Below are 18504 nucleotides of genomic sequence, written 5' to 3'. Positions count from 1 at the left end.
CGGCATCTCGTTTTTACCATCGCACCGCCCGCCACCGGAGTAGAGTTCATCCGTACTACCTGGAGCCACTGCGGTCATCCACAGTGCGTTTCCAGAGATCTTTTTTGCCACGTACCATCCGGCTATGGAATGAGCTCCCGTCCACGGTGTTTCCCGAGCGCTATGACATGTCCTTCTTCAAACGAGGCTTGTGGAGAGTATTAAGCGGTAGGCAGCGGCTTGGTTCTGCCCCTGGCATTGCTGAAGTCCATGGGCAACGGTAACCAGTCACCATCAGGTGGGCCGTATGCTCGTCTGCCTACAAGGGCAATAAAAAAAAAAAAAAAAAAAAAAAGCTTAAAAATTGTTATTCAATTAAAATAATGGTTGGTCGGTCTGATGCTGGTGTGCACGTCGCTCTTCAGGTTCCGGCGGAAGACTACCGCTACCGTTGGGCATTGCTGAGCCGGTAACCTTTTCTAGGCCTCGTAATTTATTAGAATTTTTGTAATTTATGTTCAGAATAAATGTTTATTAATTTGTGTAATTGTTTGTTCATAGATTATTTTGTATTACAGAATGCTAGAAGAGACCATTGCCCTCAACGAGAAAATAGATGAAATATCCGGTGAGTGTGAAACATTATACCATCATGACTTGCAGCGAAGATTTCTCGAGGGTCATATATTTTTTCATATCTAAAGACAGACAGACAGCTATAGCTCATAAAATAACCGGTTTTATAGTGATTAAAGCAACCCATAAGCAATACTTGAGACGCAAAATGAAAGTTTTTAAGGTTACCATTCAATGGATGTGTGCCATCAATACGATTGCTTCGTTGCCGAGCTATCTATATATCAGTGTAGTTCTTATACCAGTAGTAGTATAGGTAATAGTTTTAGTAGTATAAGTATTATAATAGTTAAATTTTCATCTCTTTTGCCCGTGTGACATCTGCTTAGAACAGCACCTCATATCTCTTTCCGTGGGTGGCGTAAGAGAATCAAAGGAATCATCGAAGTATGTGCAGCAGTAGTGATGCGATCGACAACCCTGATTTAATGGTAGTAGGGCAGATTTGAAGCCTATACATGTAGGTACCGCTGTAGCCTGCCTATTGCTACAGCGCGGTAGTCATGTATTCCGGTGTGAAGATTGAGGGAGAGTAGATACACATTACAATTAAGATTTCGACAATAATAGCGGTTAATTTAACTTCACACTAGGCGAACCGGGCACTCGTTATCTACAGAATTCATGTTTAAAAATGAAGGTAGTGTTCATTCTAGCGATAGGCAGCGGCTTGTTACTGGTGGTAGGACCTCTTGTGAGTACCACCACGCTGCCTATTTCTGCCGTGAAGCAGTAATGCGTTTCGGTTTGAAGGGTGAGGCAGCCGTTGTAACTATACTTGAAACCTTAGAACTTATATCTCAAGGTGGGTGGCATATTTATGTTGTAGATGTATATGGGCTCCAGTAACCACTTAACACCAGGTGGACTGTGAGCTCGTCCGTACATCTAAGCCATAAAAAGGGCAATAAAATAAATGTTGGTTCATAGAGGAAGTCCGTCTTCGGACTGCAGACATATTAGACCTGAAGAAGGCTCTCCGCGAGGAGTCGTTGAACGCTCGCAAATTATCCGTGGCGCTGGACGCGACGCGCGCCGAGCGGAACATGCTCCACAAGAACTACACGGAAGCGCTGGACGAAATACAGGACTTGAAGCAGAAACTTAAGGTGACTATTATACGTGGATTGGTCTCCTACACGGCCCGTCTTGGTTTCTACTCACTTTCTTTCTTCTTCCACTTTAATTTATACCAAAATTCAAAGGGTCTGTGCACAGGGTCTATGCAACTTCCCTGTCCAACCTGTCGATTACGACGAAGAGTTCGACAAAGCAACCCATAGACACCTCTAACTGAATTTCTCGCTAGATATTTTTACTGGGTCGCGCAACCGATCCCGTGGTAGATTCTGCGAAGCATTACTCTCGCTAGTGCCAGTATTAGCAAACTCTCTGAGGTTGAGCCCCGCGAGCTCACTTACCTGCTACTCACGACTACCTCGTCCCGCAGGACCGTCCGAATTGACTTAAATATTCTGAGTTACTCTCACTCTCACTCTTACTGGTGGTAGGACCTCTTGGGAGTCCGCACGGGTAGATACCACCGTCCTGCCTATTTCTGCTGTGAAGCAGTAATGAATTTCGGTTTGAAGGGCGGGGCAGCCGTTGTAACTATACTTGAGACCTAAGAACTTATATCTCAAGGTGGGTGGCGCATTTACGTTGTAGATGTCTATGGGCTCCAGTAACCACTTAAAAACCAGGTAGGCTGTGAGCTCGTCCACGTACCTAAGCAATAAAAAAAAAAAGTTCTGTCATCCCAATCTAGATGCTGGCGTATCAAATTGAGCAACTGAAGGAAGATATTAGTGGGAAAGAAGTTGGTCTCAAAACTTGCGAAGGGACGCTTTCTAAATGTAACAAAAAGAACGAGCAACTACGCGCGGAGGTCCAGAACGGTCAGGCCAAATTGGCGGAGGCCAGAGTCGAGATAACGGCGCTGAAACAGGAGGAAGCCAGACTAAACAGGATCGTACAGGTCCGTGACATGCGACGCCGTCGTTTCGACTATACTTTACTATTACTAATCTATCTAAATACATAAAAATGAATTGCTGTTCGTTAGTCTCGCTAAAACTCGAGAACGGCTGAACCGATTTGGCTAATTTTGGTCTTGAATTATTTGTAGAAGTCCAGAGAAGGTTTAAAAGGTTAGATAAATATGAAAATGCTCGAAATTAAATAAAAATAACAATTTTGTTTTTTCTTTGATGTGTCCCCCGTCGGACGGATTCCTTTTGTTTGTTTTAACTTTATTTTATACAGAAGTTTAGGTCTTTTATTTGTCGATTGAGGCACTACAAAGTCTGCGGGGTCAGCTAGTTTTGTTATATATGTCGCAGGCAATTTGTATGATTCCGCCGTTTACAAACGGCGTCGTCATTATAAAAACGCTCGCCGTAATGTAAAATGCCGAAGGCAAAATGTATATTGCCGTGTCACTTTATAATATGCCACAACATAACATCGACAATTCAAACGCCGTTTTCATAATGCCGTGGCAAATTGAAGTATTTAGTTCATTTTTTTTACCACGCGCGCTACTGTTGATCAAAACAATAACAATGGCGTCATTTTGTGTCTCAAAAAATAACTGAAAACTACAAATATTTCGTGTGGAGAAGACATTTTAGAAAATATTTCTGATTTTGAAGCTTTATATTATAGTGAATTAAAAAAAATACAATTCTCAAACGGAAGCTTTAAAAAAGCTTTGGACAAATAGTAAAATTTTTGAGGTTATCCGGCACCTAAAAAATGCTAAGGTGGCCACAGAATCTGGTTCCCGGAGGACTCCTGCAGGTCAAAAAAATACGAGGTTATGAGCATCAGTGAATTGGACTACCTTATTTAAAAAGGAATAGCCTTGGCAGTCCAACCGTTCGTGTAATACCGTTAGAAGAATATTACGATGTATTGTTAGAGATTCATAGAGGTTACAGACATGGTGGTCGAGACAAAATTCAGTATCAAATGAAGGATAGATTTACTATTGAGAGAAAAGCGATCGATTTATTCGTATCGTTATGTCAATTTATCTGCTTTGTAACTTAAATATTATAATGCCTTGGTGTTTTTAGTCATGAAATGGGACATGCGCAAATAAGTAATATACATTTTTATTGTTACTTTTGTTACTTTTTATTTAAAAATAAATCAAGAAACGTTTATTTTTTAAATAATCTTCATTTACTAATTTTGGGAAATGTCTTCTAAGAATGATGAATACTTCAGACTACAAAATATGATTTTACATAAATGACCTGTTTGTTTTTATTTGAAAGTGTCATATTATCCTTAGAAGTTTTATTATTGTCATTTAAATTTTGTTTTGTTAATTAAATATTTTAACTAGGCAAGTACTTCAAGAGAATCAAAGCACATAATTTAGTCTTACTTGAAATCTTCATTAGTACTTGATTGCGGAAATAAAGTCTGATTATTATAAACTACATTTTATTATGGTCACCCTAAAACTACAACCAATGTCGAAATTATAACAATTGAACGAGTTATCATTTTGCCTTCGGCATTTTACATAACGGCGAGCGTTTTTATAATGACGACGCCGTTTGTAAACGGCGGAATCATACAAATTGCCTGCGACATATAGGTATATCGCTTTTTAGTATTATAAGTGTACAATTTCCAAAAATATTCGAAACTGAGTTAATATTGAGATTAGATTTTTTTAATGAAAATCTAAAACCATTTTCACTGATTAACCTCACATTCGATTTATACGTTCTCGATCATATTTACTATTCAATAAGATTTTATAACAGCAAGATCGGACCAAAAAATTATTGTTTGAAATGTTTCCAGGAAGGTGACGCGGCAAGGGCCAAGCTGATGAAGGAACTCGAAGGGCTAATGAATGAGAGGGACGTGGTCGGAGCACAGCTGGTCCGGAGAAATGACGAGATCGCGCTACTGTACGAGAAGATTCGGATCTTAGAGGTCACGCTGCAACGGGGTATACGTTCTTCATGGAACTAATTGAACAAGAAAATGAAAACCTATCTATTCTATTTTTTACTGGTAGCAGGACCTGTTGTGAGTCCGCACGGTTAGGTACCATCACCCTGCCTTATTTCTGTCGTGAAGCAGTAATGCGTTTCGGTTTCAAGGGTTAGGCACCCATTGTAACTATACTGAGACCTTCGAGCTCGTGTCTCAAGGTGGGTGACGGCATTAACGTTGTAGATGTCTATGGGCTTCAATAACCCTTAACACCAAGTGGGCTGTCAGGTCGTCCACCCATCTAAGCAAGAAAAAAATTTTTTTATTGCCCTTGTAGGCAGACGATAGTCATGATCTGACTATAGCTAGTCTTCATTGCCTTGTTAGTTGAGTGGTTAGAGGGTCAGTGCTCTGTACTCTGGTCTATCCGTGCGGGTTTAGGTACCGTATCGAAGTATTCCCGGTGTTCAAACCCACTGAGCTTCTCGCCGGATCTTCTCAGTGGGTCGCGTTTCCGATCCGGTGGTAGATTCTGCGAAGCACTGCTCTTGCTAGGGTCAGTGTTAGCAACGTCGTTAGGTTTGAGCCCGTGAGCTCACCTCCTAGTTAAGGCTACGCTGAAATGGTCTCTCAAGACCATCAGCTTAGGTAGGAAAAAAACCAGTGTTCACACGGAACAGCACCACAAAATGTGAGTGCGAGATCCTTTAACTGTAAAATATCGTGACCGTCTCTTTACTATTGTTAAATTCGACAGGAGAAAGACAATACGAACAGAGAGTGGAGGATATAAGATTGCTGCGCTTAGAAATAATTAGACTTCGCAAAGAGAAGAATCTGTTGTCGAAGGGAATCGAGAACATGACGGATTTGAGGCTTGAGGTAAGTCGGCGGTTACAAGGAGATATGTATTCTGTAACGTAAGTTCGAGATTTTTGCTCAGTCGACTGACGACTCAAAATAAAAACACCAAAAATAAAAATATTATGGAATTCACTTCCCTAAGAAATCAGGATGACCAGCAACTCAAAGTTCGCGAATACATCCACAAAAAACTGGAAGAATCATCTCCAAACGAATTTTTTTTTAGCCATTCTTAACTAGAGTACTAAATTGTGTATTTTCATGTGTATTTATATATTATTGCTTTACGTGTATATTGTATTGTGTGTAATTATGTGTATGTATATATTTTATTATTTTATACATAGGTATATTAAATTGTAGTATGTTTATTTATGCATACAAAGTCATATCTAATCTACACTCGCGAGCAAAAGTTTGGAATCACTTACTTGAAATTGATTCCGCGCGATCTTGTGTACTAAATATTTTTTTGATAATCATAAAAATGAGATCATTTTAAAGGTTGAATTCCTAACTTTAAACTGATACCAAATTCATTAAAATCAAGCCAGTATTTAAGAAGTTATCTTGGATTAAGTGAAGGAATAACGAAAAAGACGTGTTTCAATTGCTTGATACGTCGCGAGTTGCGGCCTACTGACCCCTATAAAAGCACCTGTTATCGGATTTTCTTTATCAGTCGACTTTCACACGTTGACTGGTACATATCTCGGCTACTTTTGACCCTTTACCTTGTACGACAATTGGGACAACACCTACAGAAGTAGCACAAATCGTAGCCCTATTGCAAGAAGAGCTCAGCCAGCGGATTGTCGCTCGTCGGCTCCAAATAAGCCATTCCTGTGTTTCAAAAGTTTGCAAGCGCTTTCAAGAGACTGGTAGCTTTATCCCGAGACCAAGATCTGGACGGCGCCGGGGCACATCGGAGAGGAATGACCGTTTTATCGTGTTAACCTCTCTCCGAAATCGGCATTAACCTGGTGTCGACGTCCAACAGGAGCTCCGAGATGTTCGTAGGGTAGCAGCTAGCAAGTAGACAGTTCGTCGACGACTCAAGCAAGCGAATCTGACTCCAAAAAGGCCTGTCACAGGCCCGAAACTCACGGTAGCTCATCGACAAACACGCCTTCAATTTGCTCGTACCAATCTTAATTGAGAGGTTGAGCAATGGAGGCAAATCCTGTTCTCCGACGAGAGCAGGATGTGTTTGCATGGTAGCGACCGAAGAGGTTGGGTCTACAGGCGGCCTGGGGAGCGATTTGCGCAGTGCTGTTTCGCTGAAACAGTGGCTTATGGGGTCGGCTCTTGTATGATGTGGGCCGGCATTTCCTTCGACGGTAAAACCGAGCTTGTTTTCGTGCCTGGTGGGGGACGAGGAGGCGGTCAACTTCGGACGGGTACATTTCCAATATTCTGCTGGAACATGTCGTTCCCTATGCGGGATATGCCGGTGATAGCTTCCTCCTTAAGCACGATAACGCTCGTTGCCACACTGCCCGTGGAACAACTGAATACTTCGAAGAAGTCTATATCGCCACATTGGACTGGAAGTCTATATCGCCACATTGGACTGGCCTGCGCTCAGCCCTGACTTGAATCCTATTCAGCACGTGTGGGATGAACTGAAGAATAGGGTTCGTTCCAGAACTTCTGCTCCTTCATGCCTGAATGAGCTGAAATCGGCGTTGATTGAGAAGTGGGAAGGTATCCCACAAGAATCAATTCAAAAGCTGATCAGGTCTATGAAGAATCGTCTTCGAGGAGTTATTGGGGCAAGGGAAGGGAACACAAAGTACTGACATTTAATTTTAAGGCTAAATAAATTTTTATTTATTAATTTTTGTTGTTTTATGCATTCATTATTTTTCCATATTTCCTTTGTTTCCTACCTCCTTCACTTAATCCGGAATAGCTCCTTAACTACTGGCTCGATTTGAATGAATTTGGTATCAGTTTAAAGTTAAGAGTTCAACCTTTAAAATGATCTCATTTTTATGATTATCAAAAAATATTTAGTACACAAGATCGCGCGGAATCAATTTCAAGTAAGTGATTCCAAACTTTTGCTCGCGAGTGTATATAAGTACCTATATTTAACATTATGTGTATTCTATAATACTGAGATGTTACTTTAAGGAAGATTTTTGTTTTGATTCTGTTCTTTTTTTGTTTTTGTTGTTGCTTGTTATTCTTTTGTTAATGCACCTACCGTGCATTATTTCTGCACCACCCTATGGTCGACTGGAGAGAATGCCCATGGCATTAAGTCCGCCTGTGTACAACTTTTGTTTTGTGCATAAAGTATAAATAAATAAATAAATAAAAAGCTTAGACCCTGGAATTGGAAGTAAAATTTCAGTGGAATCAAAAAACTTTGTTTTCAGAAAAAGAATCAAAACTTGTTAACTTCAATTAACTTTTTTTTTGTACTTAGCTGTAAAAAAGCGAAACTTGAAATCACTTGAGTTTTGAATGGTTGCGTTTTTTGTGAGTTCAGCGTTTCCGGTTTTTTCGTCTAGATCAAGTTTTTGGCCAGATTCTATTCACCGATAAATACCGCTACAATTATATATATATTTTTTTACGTTTAAGCTATATGATTATGTGGTTAATCGACATTATTTTGTAGCATACTTATTCACTTAACTTTTTCGTAGTACTGGAGTTTTGTTTTTAATAGTAAGATTGATTGGAGAGTATGTTTTATTGTACCACGCTATCAGCTGCTCTAACGAAAGCAGAACAGAGCTGAATCTACCACCGGATCAGTATCGCGACCCACTGAGAAGATCCGACGAGAAACTCAGTAGATTGTGTCTATGAGTTTACTGGTGGTAGGACCTCTTGAGAGTCCGCGCGGGTAGGTACCATCACCCTGCTTTATTTCTGCAGTGAAGCAGTAATGCGTTTCGGTTTGAAGGGTGGGGCAGCCGTTGTAACTATACCTAAGACCTTAGGTGGGTGGCGCATTTACGTTGTAGATGTCTATGGGCTCCAGTAACTACTTAACAGCAGGTGGGCTGTGAGCTCGTCCACCTATCTAAGCAATAAAAAAAAAAATTATTGTTATAATACTAATAATACTATTGTTATTATTACTTGTAGGTTAGTGACGTTAATAAAAATGTTCAAAGGCATTGACAAAAAAAAAAGGAGTTAGCTTCCATGTCAAAGTCATCGTCACATTCGGCGAGTTCAGTGAAACAATATTAAAAACCTAAGCATCTATTGCCTACCTTGATAACCCTAAGATGAATAAAATCGTGGGGTGATATAATGGCGAATTGCGATCTAATAATTTAAAATATGTATTCCGCCTTGAGAAATATTTATTTAATAGTCGTTTAATTATTAATATGTCAAAGTTACTAACAGAATCTAATCTGAAAAAAAAATTTACGTGGGTTACCAACTATAAACAAGCGAAAAGAATTATAAATATGTAATTATATATTTGTTAGAACTATTCATTTATGCATAGTTAGCCTTCAGCTATTTTGACATAGACAACGTCAGGGGCGGCCATTAACAACTTAACCCGTAACTAAATATAATATTTTCTTTTTTCTTACCATTTTATCATTAGCCACGAGAGGCCATTCTGGCTTCATCTTCACAGGTGGACGAACTACACTAGCCTTAGCAAGAGCAGTGCCTCGCTGAATCTACCACCGGATCGGAATCCCACTCAGAAGATCGGGCGAGAAACTCAGTGGGATTTATTACTATCCATCATTAAGTTCTATATATAAATATAACATAGCAGTGTAGTGACTACCACTAAATGTGGAAAACATTGATTTCTTGATAACACTCACAATCGGATGATTGGTTTAGTACACAGAGGATAAACATATTTACGAGTATATATTCTAAATATCCTTAATTTAGAAGACGACTCCAATAACCAGTCACCGTTCTCGTCCAATCCGTCGCTCGCGAAGGGACCGGTGAGTCAATTAACCCACAGATACAGTCGACTGAGTTTCTCGCCGGATCTTCTCAGTGGGTCGCGTTTCAGATCCGGTGGTAGATTCTGTGAAGCGCTGCTCTTGCTAGGGCTAGAGTTAGCAACGTCACCAGGTTAGAGCCCCGTGATCTCACCTACTCGTTTTGAGAATATAACATAACCTCTCGAGGTCACTAAAATAACTAGGAAAACAAAAAAAAACCCAATCATCTAAAGACATCCGAACCGGCAATAATCAGAAAACGTATTCTCAGCTCGTGTGGTGTCAAAGGCCTGCCGAAACCTATTGTGTACCTTGAGACATGAGGCCGAAGACTCACTGCAGTAATGGGTATCGTTTACTTTAAGCTATGACTGCTTCAGAAATGAGCAGTAACGTGGCATCTACCATCTGGATTGAAGGTAGAATTTGAGAGCACACAAAACACGGTTACACACTCGTCTCCTCTGATGATAGGAATTGTGGACTCTGTCTGTTTAGTTCGCGCAAGCTTGTTGTATTTGCAGCAGACGACAGATGCGAAAGTTTTGATACGTTTTTTTTACTATCGACGGAACCCTAAAAGCGACCTTCAAAAATAATAATTTTGCATATAGCATATTAGATCATATTAGATCGTAAAATAATATCAGTTTCATAAAATTAAATCTTCATTAATTAAGTACGTTTTAAATGTAGTTTATTTATTATGATTGAACTGGTTTTGTTAACTATATTTTAATTTGATAATTTATAAAAAAATATTTTTTATACGAGTAAATAGAAGCTATATTCCTTTAACGCGTCGTTATAAAAAAATACTGACAGGCTATCATGTCAATAGAAAATTGCCATTGTCCATTTTCTGTAAACAAGGTTATTGAATCTGGCAATAATTTGGGTGTTGAACCAAAGTGATCGATATAGCTCGCAGAGTTAGTAAGCTGAAGTGGCAGTGGGCTGGTCACATATGTCGCAGAACCGATAACCGTTGAGGTAGACGTGTTCTGGAGTGGAGACCGCGAACCGGCAAACGTAGTGTAGGACGCCCTCCTGCTAGATGGAGTGACGACCTGCGCAAGGCAGCTAGCAGTAGCTGGATGCGTAGAACCGAAGATCGGGTTCAGTGGCGAGCTTTGGGGGAAGCCTATGTCCAGCAGTGGACTGCCGCAGGCTGATGATGATGGTGAATAATTTTGGTACGCTCTTTCCAAGTTACGACGAAATGAAATATTAGTTATAAGCCGCAATAATCCTTAAACAAAATATGTACAAACAAAATATGCGTTCCGTTTTGAAGAGTGGAATAACCTGTGTGCCAATTACATTGCTATTATGATCTCGTCTCGCCCTGTCAAGCACTCATCGGAGCCAATAATACACGACGAGAGCACTCCCTAACACCTAATCAAAGCTATTGTTCTTCTTTCTTCTTCATTGCTCCTCTTTCTTCTTCATTGTTCTTTTTTCTTCCTCTTCTTGCAAAGATGTCAAGGATCCCTGTGAAACGCCTACGTCTCGTAACTGGCGTACTTATTATCCTAAAGCTAGATTACAGTAGCGATTTAAATGACGTATAAGATGGGTAAAACTAAAGAATAAAAAGGTTTTGGACCATCAGCTAGAACTGAATGTTCTAACATAACCTTAAATATTTTGCTATGAAACACAATGCACTCTATGTATCGCCCTAGACACGTCCTTACGGATCCATCAGATCCAATAACCTTTGCATTAGACACCTTCAGCTCTAACACTAGGAGAGCAAGGGCGAGGCTCTTGCTGTGAGCCTTGATATCGCGAAGGCCTTCGACAGGGTCTGGCATAGGGCACTTCTATCGAAGTTACCATCTTACGGAATCCCCAAGGGTCTCTGCAAGTGGATCGCTAGCTTTTTGGATGGGCGGAGCATCACGGTCGTTGTAGACGGTGGCTGCTCTGATACCATGACCATTAACGCTGGCGTTCCACAAGGTTCGGTGCTCTCCCCCACGCTTTTCATCCTGTATATCAATGACATGCTGTCTATTGATGGCATGCATTGCTATGCGGATGACAGCACGGGGGATGCGCGATATATCGGCCATCAGAGTCTCTCTCGGAGCGTGGTGCAAGAGAGACGATCAAAACTTGTGTCTGAAGTGGAGAACTCTCTGGGGCGAGTCTCCGAATGGGGTGAATTGAACTTCGTTCAATTCAACCCGTCAAAGACGCAAGTTTGCGCGTTCACTGCGAAGAAGGACCCCTTTGTCATGGCGCCGCAATTCCAAGGAGTATCCCTGCAAACTTCCGGGAGTATCGGGATACTTGGGGTCGACATTTCGAGCGATGTCCAATTTCGGAGTCATTTGGAAGGCAAAGCCAAGTTGGCGTCCAAAATGCTGGGAGTCCTCAACAGAGCGAAGCGGTACTTCACGCCTGGACAAAGACTTTTGCTCTATAAAGCACAAGTCCGGCCTCGCGTGGAGTACTGCCCCCATCTCTGGGCTGGGGCTCCCAAATACCAGCTTCTTCCATTTGACTCCATACAGAAGAGAGCCGTTCGGATTGTCGATAATCCCATTCTCACGGATCGTTTGGAGCCTCTGGGTCTGCGGAGGGACTTCGGTTCCCTCTGTATTTTGTACTGCATGTTCCATGGGGAGTGCTCTGAGGAATTGTTTGAGATGATACCAACGTCTCGTTTTTACCATCGCACCGCCCGCCACCGGAGTAGAGTTCATCCATACTACCTGGAGCCACTGCGGTCATCCACAGTGCGTTTCCAGAGATCTTTTTTGCCACGTACCATCCGGCTATGGAATGAGCTCCCCTCCACGGTGTTTCCCGAGCGCTATGACATGTCCTTCTTCAAACGAGGCTTGTGGAGAGTATTAAGCGGTAGGCAGCGGCTTGGCTCTACCCTTGGCATTGCTGAAGTCCATGGGCGACGGTAACCACTCACCATCAGGTGGGCCGTATGCTCGTCTGCCTAGAAAGGCAATAAAAAAAAAAGGCTTAGGAATCCCGGTAACCGCCGAACTCGGCAAAGAATTCAACGTGCAACCTAACCCATATATACGCCCGAGTTTCTCGGTGGATCTTCTCAGCGGGTTGCTATTCCGATCCGGTAGTAGATTCATTCGCGAAACAGCTGCTGCTCTTGAGTTGTTAGGTCTTCTACGGGCAGCTGTTAGCAACACCCAACCTTCCTGGCTGAGCCTTTGCTCGCCCACCTGTCCTGGTGAAACTGGAAAGGCCTCCGGGCCACCAGTTCAAGCATGAAAAAAACCATGTTTCGTCAGAATCAGTTTATCCGCTTTGGAGATAATCCCAGACGAATAAATAAATACACAGACATAATAAATTGAAATGACAAAGCGTGTTTAGATTGTGGTCAAGAGCAAATAGTCAGATGAGTTTTAAAAATAGCCTTTATTTCGAAATCAGTGACCATACACTACAAATTTATTAATTTTTATGAATATGTATGGCGCACATAACATACTAGCCGCGGTTAAAATGAGATCGTGCTTATTCTACAACGATGCTAAGATCGTCTTGGTGTCATGTCCTACACACCCCGCGTGCTCCCTAGGCGCGGACAGCTCGTAGGGAGTTCGGTCCCCTGCCCGCCAAAAAAGGGCCTTGATATCTGCAAATTTGGGGGTAGGGGAGGGGGCCACTATCCGCATATATTGGTGGAATTTACCGAACTAAAAAATATACCAAGTTCTTTTTTTTATGGCTTAAATGGATGGACGAGCTCACAGCCCACCTGGTGATAAATGGTTACTGGAGCCCATAGACATCTACAACGTTAATGCGCCACCCACCTTGAGATATAAGTTCTAAGGTCTCAGTATAGTTACAACGGCTGCCCCACCCTTCAAACAGAAACGTATTACTGCTTCACGGCAGAAACAGGCAGGGTGGTGGTACTTACCCGCGCGGACTCACTAGAGGTTCTACCACCAGTAATTATCGATAGTATGCGGATAGGGAACTTTTTACGGGTTAGTATCACCGCATTGCTTTCATCATGGGGGTTGGTGCTTCCCGCTTCCGTAGGTTTAACCCGCGATTCCCTACAAGTGACCCCTGGGTGGTGCTAAACGGGAGCCGAAAACATAACCGGTGGTAGGACCTAGTCCGACTGGCTGGCGACCACCCTCCAACTAGAGTCCGCCGCCAAATAGCCTAGCTGTGTTCCGGCGTGTGGGTTGGAGAGCCAGTTCTATCCCTTCCCTTTCCCCTTCCTTGTTGGGGTTGAGTCTTGGTGACGCCTGGAACTTGCGGAGCAGACGTGCGTGCGAACTCACGGGGCGTGATTGTTTGACGGGGGTATAGGGAGACCCAGTGAAACGGTACCCGCTGCCGCCCGCCGGTCAGTAGGGGACCTGAACCCGGGTGTCTCTACTAAACTCCGCCCCGGGAAGCTGTCCCGCCAACCGGTGTAAAATCCTGCCGTGCGGTCGTCGTGCCGGAGTCGGAGACCGGAGTGGATCCCGGCGATCGCACGCAGAGTGGACTGGGGGCCCTTCCATGCCCTGCGTCAGTCTCTCACGCAACCCGTGGTCGAGCACGTACTATGTTCCGCGCTTCATTCAGGTGTTGCCTCGATCTCACCTCCAACATCCTACCTCTCCTAATCCTACTCTCCGAAAACTTAAACATCATGAAGACGACAAAAAAAAAGAAAAGGGTTTCACAGGCGGTCCCCCATTCCACATTTAATGTGGATTTCAGCAATGTCAGGGGCCTACATAGCAACCTGGACGCCGTACACCACCACCTTGAGACGGCGCAGCCTGCCCTGCTTTTTTTAACGGAGACGCAGATATCTGCTCCGGATGATACCTCATACCTTGAATACCCCGGCTACGTATTGGAGCACAACTTCCTGCGTAAAGCCGGGGTGTGCGTATTCGTCCGGGCTGATGTCTGTTGTCGCCGTCTTCGGGGCCTCGAACAACGGGACCTGTCCCTCTTGTGGCTGCGCGTAGATCACGGGGGCCGTAGCCGAATCTACGCGTGCCTGTACAGGTCCCACAGCAGTGATGCAGGTTCAGCTCTGTTTGAGCATGTGCAAGAGGGGACTAACCGCGTGCTTGAGCAGTACCCATCTGCGGAGGTGGTGGTTCTTGGAGACTTTAACGCTCACCACCAAGAGTGGTTGGGATCCAGAACCACTGACCTCCCGGGTCGGACTGCCTACGATTTCGCCTTGGCCTACGGCTTCTCCCAGCTGGTGACACAGCCCACCCGTGTCCCAGATATCGAGGGGCACGAGCCTTCTTTGTTGGACCTTCTGCTGACCACAGATCCGGCCGGATACAGTGTGGTGGTCGACGCTCCGCTTGGATCGTCTGATCACTGCCTTATTCGTGCTGCCGTACCACTCTCTCGTCCTGATCGTCGAACGACGACCGGGTATCGAAGAGTTTGGCGGTATATGTCAGCAGACTGGGATGGATTGCGTGAATTTTACGCATCCTACCCATGGGGGCGGTTCTGCTTTTCCTCTGCTGATCCTGACGTCTGTGCGGACCGTCTTAAAGACGTGGTGCTCCAGGGGATGGAATTGTTTATTCCCTCCTCTGAAGTGCCCGTTGGGGGTCGCAGCAGACCCTGGTATAACAATGCCAGCAGGGATGCTGCACACCTCAAGCGGTCCGCATACGTGGCATGGGATAATGCCAGGAGACGTCGGGATCCTAACATCTCAGGGGAAAGGCGGAAATATAACGCCGCTTCCAGGTCCTACAAGAAGGTAATTGCCAAGGCGAAGTCGGAGCACGTCGCTAGAGTTGGCGAGCGATTGAAGAGCTATCCCTCCGGGAGCCGTGCTTTTTGGTCGCTCGCCAAAGCTGCAGAAGGAAACTTCTGCAGGTCTAGTCTCCCACCACTGCGCAAGTCCGATGACAATCTGGCCCACAGCGCGAAAGAGAAGGCTGACCTTCTGGTCAAACTCTTCGCCTCGAACTCGACTGTGGACGACGGGGGTGCCACACCACCGAACATCCCCCGGTGTGATAGCTCCCTGCCGGAAATCTGCTTCACACAGTGTGCAGTCAGGCGGGAGCTCAGACTCCTGGACGTCCATAAGTCGAGTGGGCCAGACGGCATCCCCGCAGTGGTTTTGAAAACGTGCGCCCCTGAGCTGACACCTGCGCTAACGCGTTTGTATCGCCTCTCTTATTGCACTAACAGGGTTCCGTCTTCATGGAAGACCGCCCACGTCCACCCTATCCCCAAGAAGGGTGACCGGTCGGACCCATCGAGCTACAGGCCTATCGCGATAACTTCCTTGCTTTCCAAGGTGATGGAGCGAATTATAAATACACAACTCCTGAAGTATCTTGAAGATCGCCAGCTGATCAGTGACCGACAGTACGGTTTCCGTCACGGTCGCTCAGCTGGCGATCTTCTTGTATACCTTACTCACAGGTGGGCTGAAGCCTTGGAGAGCAAGGGCGAGGCTCTTGCTGTGAGCCTTGATATCGCGAAGGCCTTCGACAGGGTCTGGCATAGGGCACTTCTATCGAAGTTACCATCTTACGGAATCCCCGAGGATCAAAACTTGTGTCTGAAGTAGAGAACTCTCTGGGGCGAGTCTCCAAATGGGGTGAATCGAACTTAGTTCAATTCAACCCGTTGAAGACACAGGTTTGCGCGTTCACTGCGAAGAAGGACCCCTTTGTCATGGCGCCGCAATTCCAAGGAGTATCCCTGCAACCTTCCGAGAGTATCGGGATACTTGGGGTCGACATTTCGAGCGATGTCCAGTTTCGGAGTCATTTGGAAGGCAAAGCCAAGTTGGCGTCCAAAATGCTGGGAGTCCTCAACAGAGCGAAGCGGTACTTCACGCCTGGACAAAGACTTTTGCTTTATAAAGCACAAGTCCGGCCTCGCGTGGAGTACTGCTCCCATCTCTGGGCCGGGGCTCCCAAATACCAGCTTCTTCCATTTGACTCCATACAGAGGAGGGCCGTTCGGATTGTCGATAATCCCATTCTCTCGGATCGTTTGGAGCCTCTGGGTCTGCGGAGGGACTTCGGTTCCCTCTGTATTTTGTACCGTATGTTCCATAGGGAGTGCTCTGAGGAATTGTTCGAGATGATACCAGCATCTCGTTTTTACCATCGCACCGCCCGCCACCGGAGTAGAGTTCATCCATACTACCTGGAGCCACTGCGGTCATCCACAGTGCGTTTCCAGAGATCTTTTTTGCCACGTACCATCCGGCTATGGAATGAGCTCCCCTCCACGGTGTTTCCCGAGCGCTATGACATGTCCTTCTTCAAACGAGGCTTATGGAGAGTATTAAGCGGTAGGCAGCGGCTTGGCTCTGCCCCTGGCATTGCTGAAGTCCATGGGCGACGGTAACCACTCACCATCAGGTGGGCCGTATGCCCGTCTGCCTACAAAGGCAATAAAAAAAAAAAAAAAAAAAAGCTGCCAAGCATTAATGGGTTCCGGTCCGAAGGGTAGGGCATCCGATGTATAATGACTTGACCTAATTTTTCAAGTTATCTTGTTGATGTATAATATGAACCCCGGTAACGACTTCAAGTCGGCCAAGGGTTAGTTCACTCAATACACTGCAGTAAAGAAAATCTTAAGAATTGTTCAAGAAAAAATTGCTATATTGTTTTTACTACTGCATCACCACCTTCCCTTCTGCCTAGAATTGCCACGTTCATCGTTCTCATGGCGTTTCAAGAGATAATTCCTATTGTGTGCCACTTGGCTATGAAATGATCTTGGCCTGTTGGTGGGTACGCAATGAAGAAGATCTTGATCAAAAGAGGTTTTAAAATAGTCTTTCTCGCTAGAAAGTGGCTTGAGGCCATCCCTGGCATTGCGTTCCTGAACGACTTACCAATACTAAGATAATAGTATAGATAATAACATGCCATTGTATTATGGATATCCTATCCGTGAAATTGATAAGGATTTTAACGCAAAAATAGGTAGGAAGATCTATTTTAATACGCTTTTATTAGCTTCAGATGTATGTGTGTTTGTAACGGAATCTTTGAACATGATTTTGACCCCCTTCAAAACGTCGGATTAACTCGAAATTTGGTATACTTATTAAGGACCGATGACAATTCAATATAAAAAAAAATATATTGAAAAATTTACTATTCAACTAAAAAATGAAAAATAAATAATAGTTTAAATGAAATTTATAGTACATGGTATCAGTAGTTATAAATATTTTATGAACAGATATGAGTAGTAGGGTTATTTTGATAATATCCTGAAAAGCACCCCACGCTTTTTTTACAATAAAATCATTTTTTTTACACTATTTTTAATTCAAATTTATTAAAATTTATTTTCTATTTTTTAGTTGGATATTCTATAAAAGCGTATTTTGTTGGTTTTTTTAAACTATTATTTATTTTATTAACATATTTTCTTGCAATGACAGTAATAAAAATCAGTTTCCAAAATTGTTATATTGATTGAACTGAAGCTTGTCAATAGATATCAAACAGACGACAAACAGAGGACAAAATGTTAGTTAACTGTATAGTCTTTGCTTATTTGTGTACAAACGAGTAAGTGATAAAAACATTGTTGGTAATTAACATTAGCTTTGGCCAAAAAATGTCTTAACTCGACAAAGTCACCTAAATCTAATGATAAAAGTCATTAGCCAACCTATTTCTTTACTCAACTCCACAGGTTTAATGTGCTTTAGGCAAATTTAATAATATAATTCTGCAAACAAAACATCTAATATACTAGTTTTAATGATTGGCTCCGTAAAAACATATTCTAAGCACTTTCTTTGAGAAGGGAAAATCCATTAAGAGTGCTTCATCCATCTCCTGGGAGAGGAAGAGAACCGATATCGGAATGTGCAATGGAATGTACCCCTATGATTAAAATCCCTAGGTGTTCCTTTAACATCCCTTTCCCCTTCTTGTTCCTCCAACGACCGCATACCGAGATCGACTGCCAAGCTATCCTGCTAAGGATTTGAGCCCCTCAGACCCGCACTTGGGTACAGCAGTATTGTCTGGGACCTCAGTGTAGATCGGTGATCAGAGGAGGGTTGGGGAGGTGGAAACACTTCCGCTCGCTTTCTTCTCTGAGGTCTCGTTCTATCCAC

At 43.5% G+C, this 18504-nt stretch overlaps 1 protein-coding gene across 1 annotated transcript in view; it reads left to right on the top strand.

Annotated features, from left to right (window-relative positions):
* Positions 1-18504, top strand: part of LOC114253104 (cilia- and flagella-associated protein 58) — a 69335-nt gene that overhangs the window by 32502 nt on the left and 18329 nt on the right. Inside the window, exons 11-15 of the mRNA XM_089738867.1 lie at positions 558-607; positions 1546-1724; positions 2384-2593; positions 4441-4591; positions 5336-5460. Of these exons, the coding sequence (XP_089594993.1) occupies positions 558-607; positions 1546-1724; positions 2384-2593; positions 4441-4591; positions 5336-5460 (715 nt within the window). The remainder of the gene's footprint in view (positions 1-557; positions 608-1545; positions 1725-2383; positions 2594-4440; positions 4592-5335; positions 5461-18504) is intronic.

This window comes from Bombyx mandarina, chromosome 26, assembly GCF_030267445.1.
Source record: "Bombyx mandarina strain Sakado chromosome 26, ASM3026744v2".
Lineage (NCBI taxonomy): Eukaryota > Metazoa > Arthropoda > Insecta > Lepidoptera > Bombycidae > Bombyx > Bombyx mandarina.
This window is presented reverse-complemented; position numbering and strand designations above follow the sequence as displayed.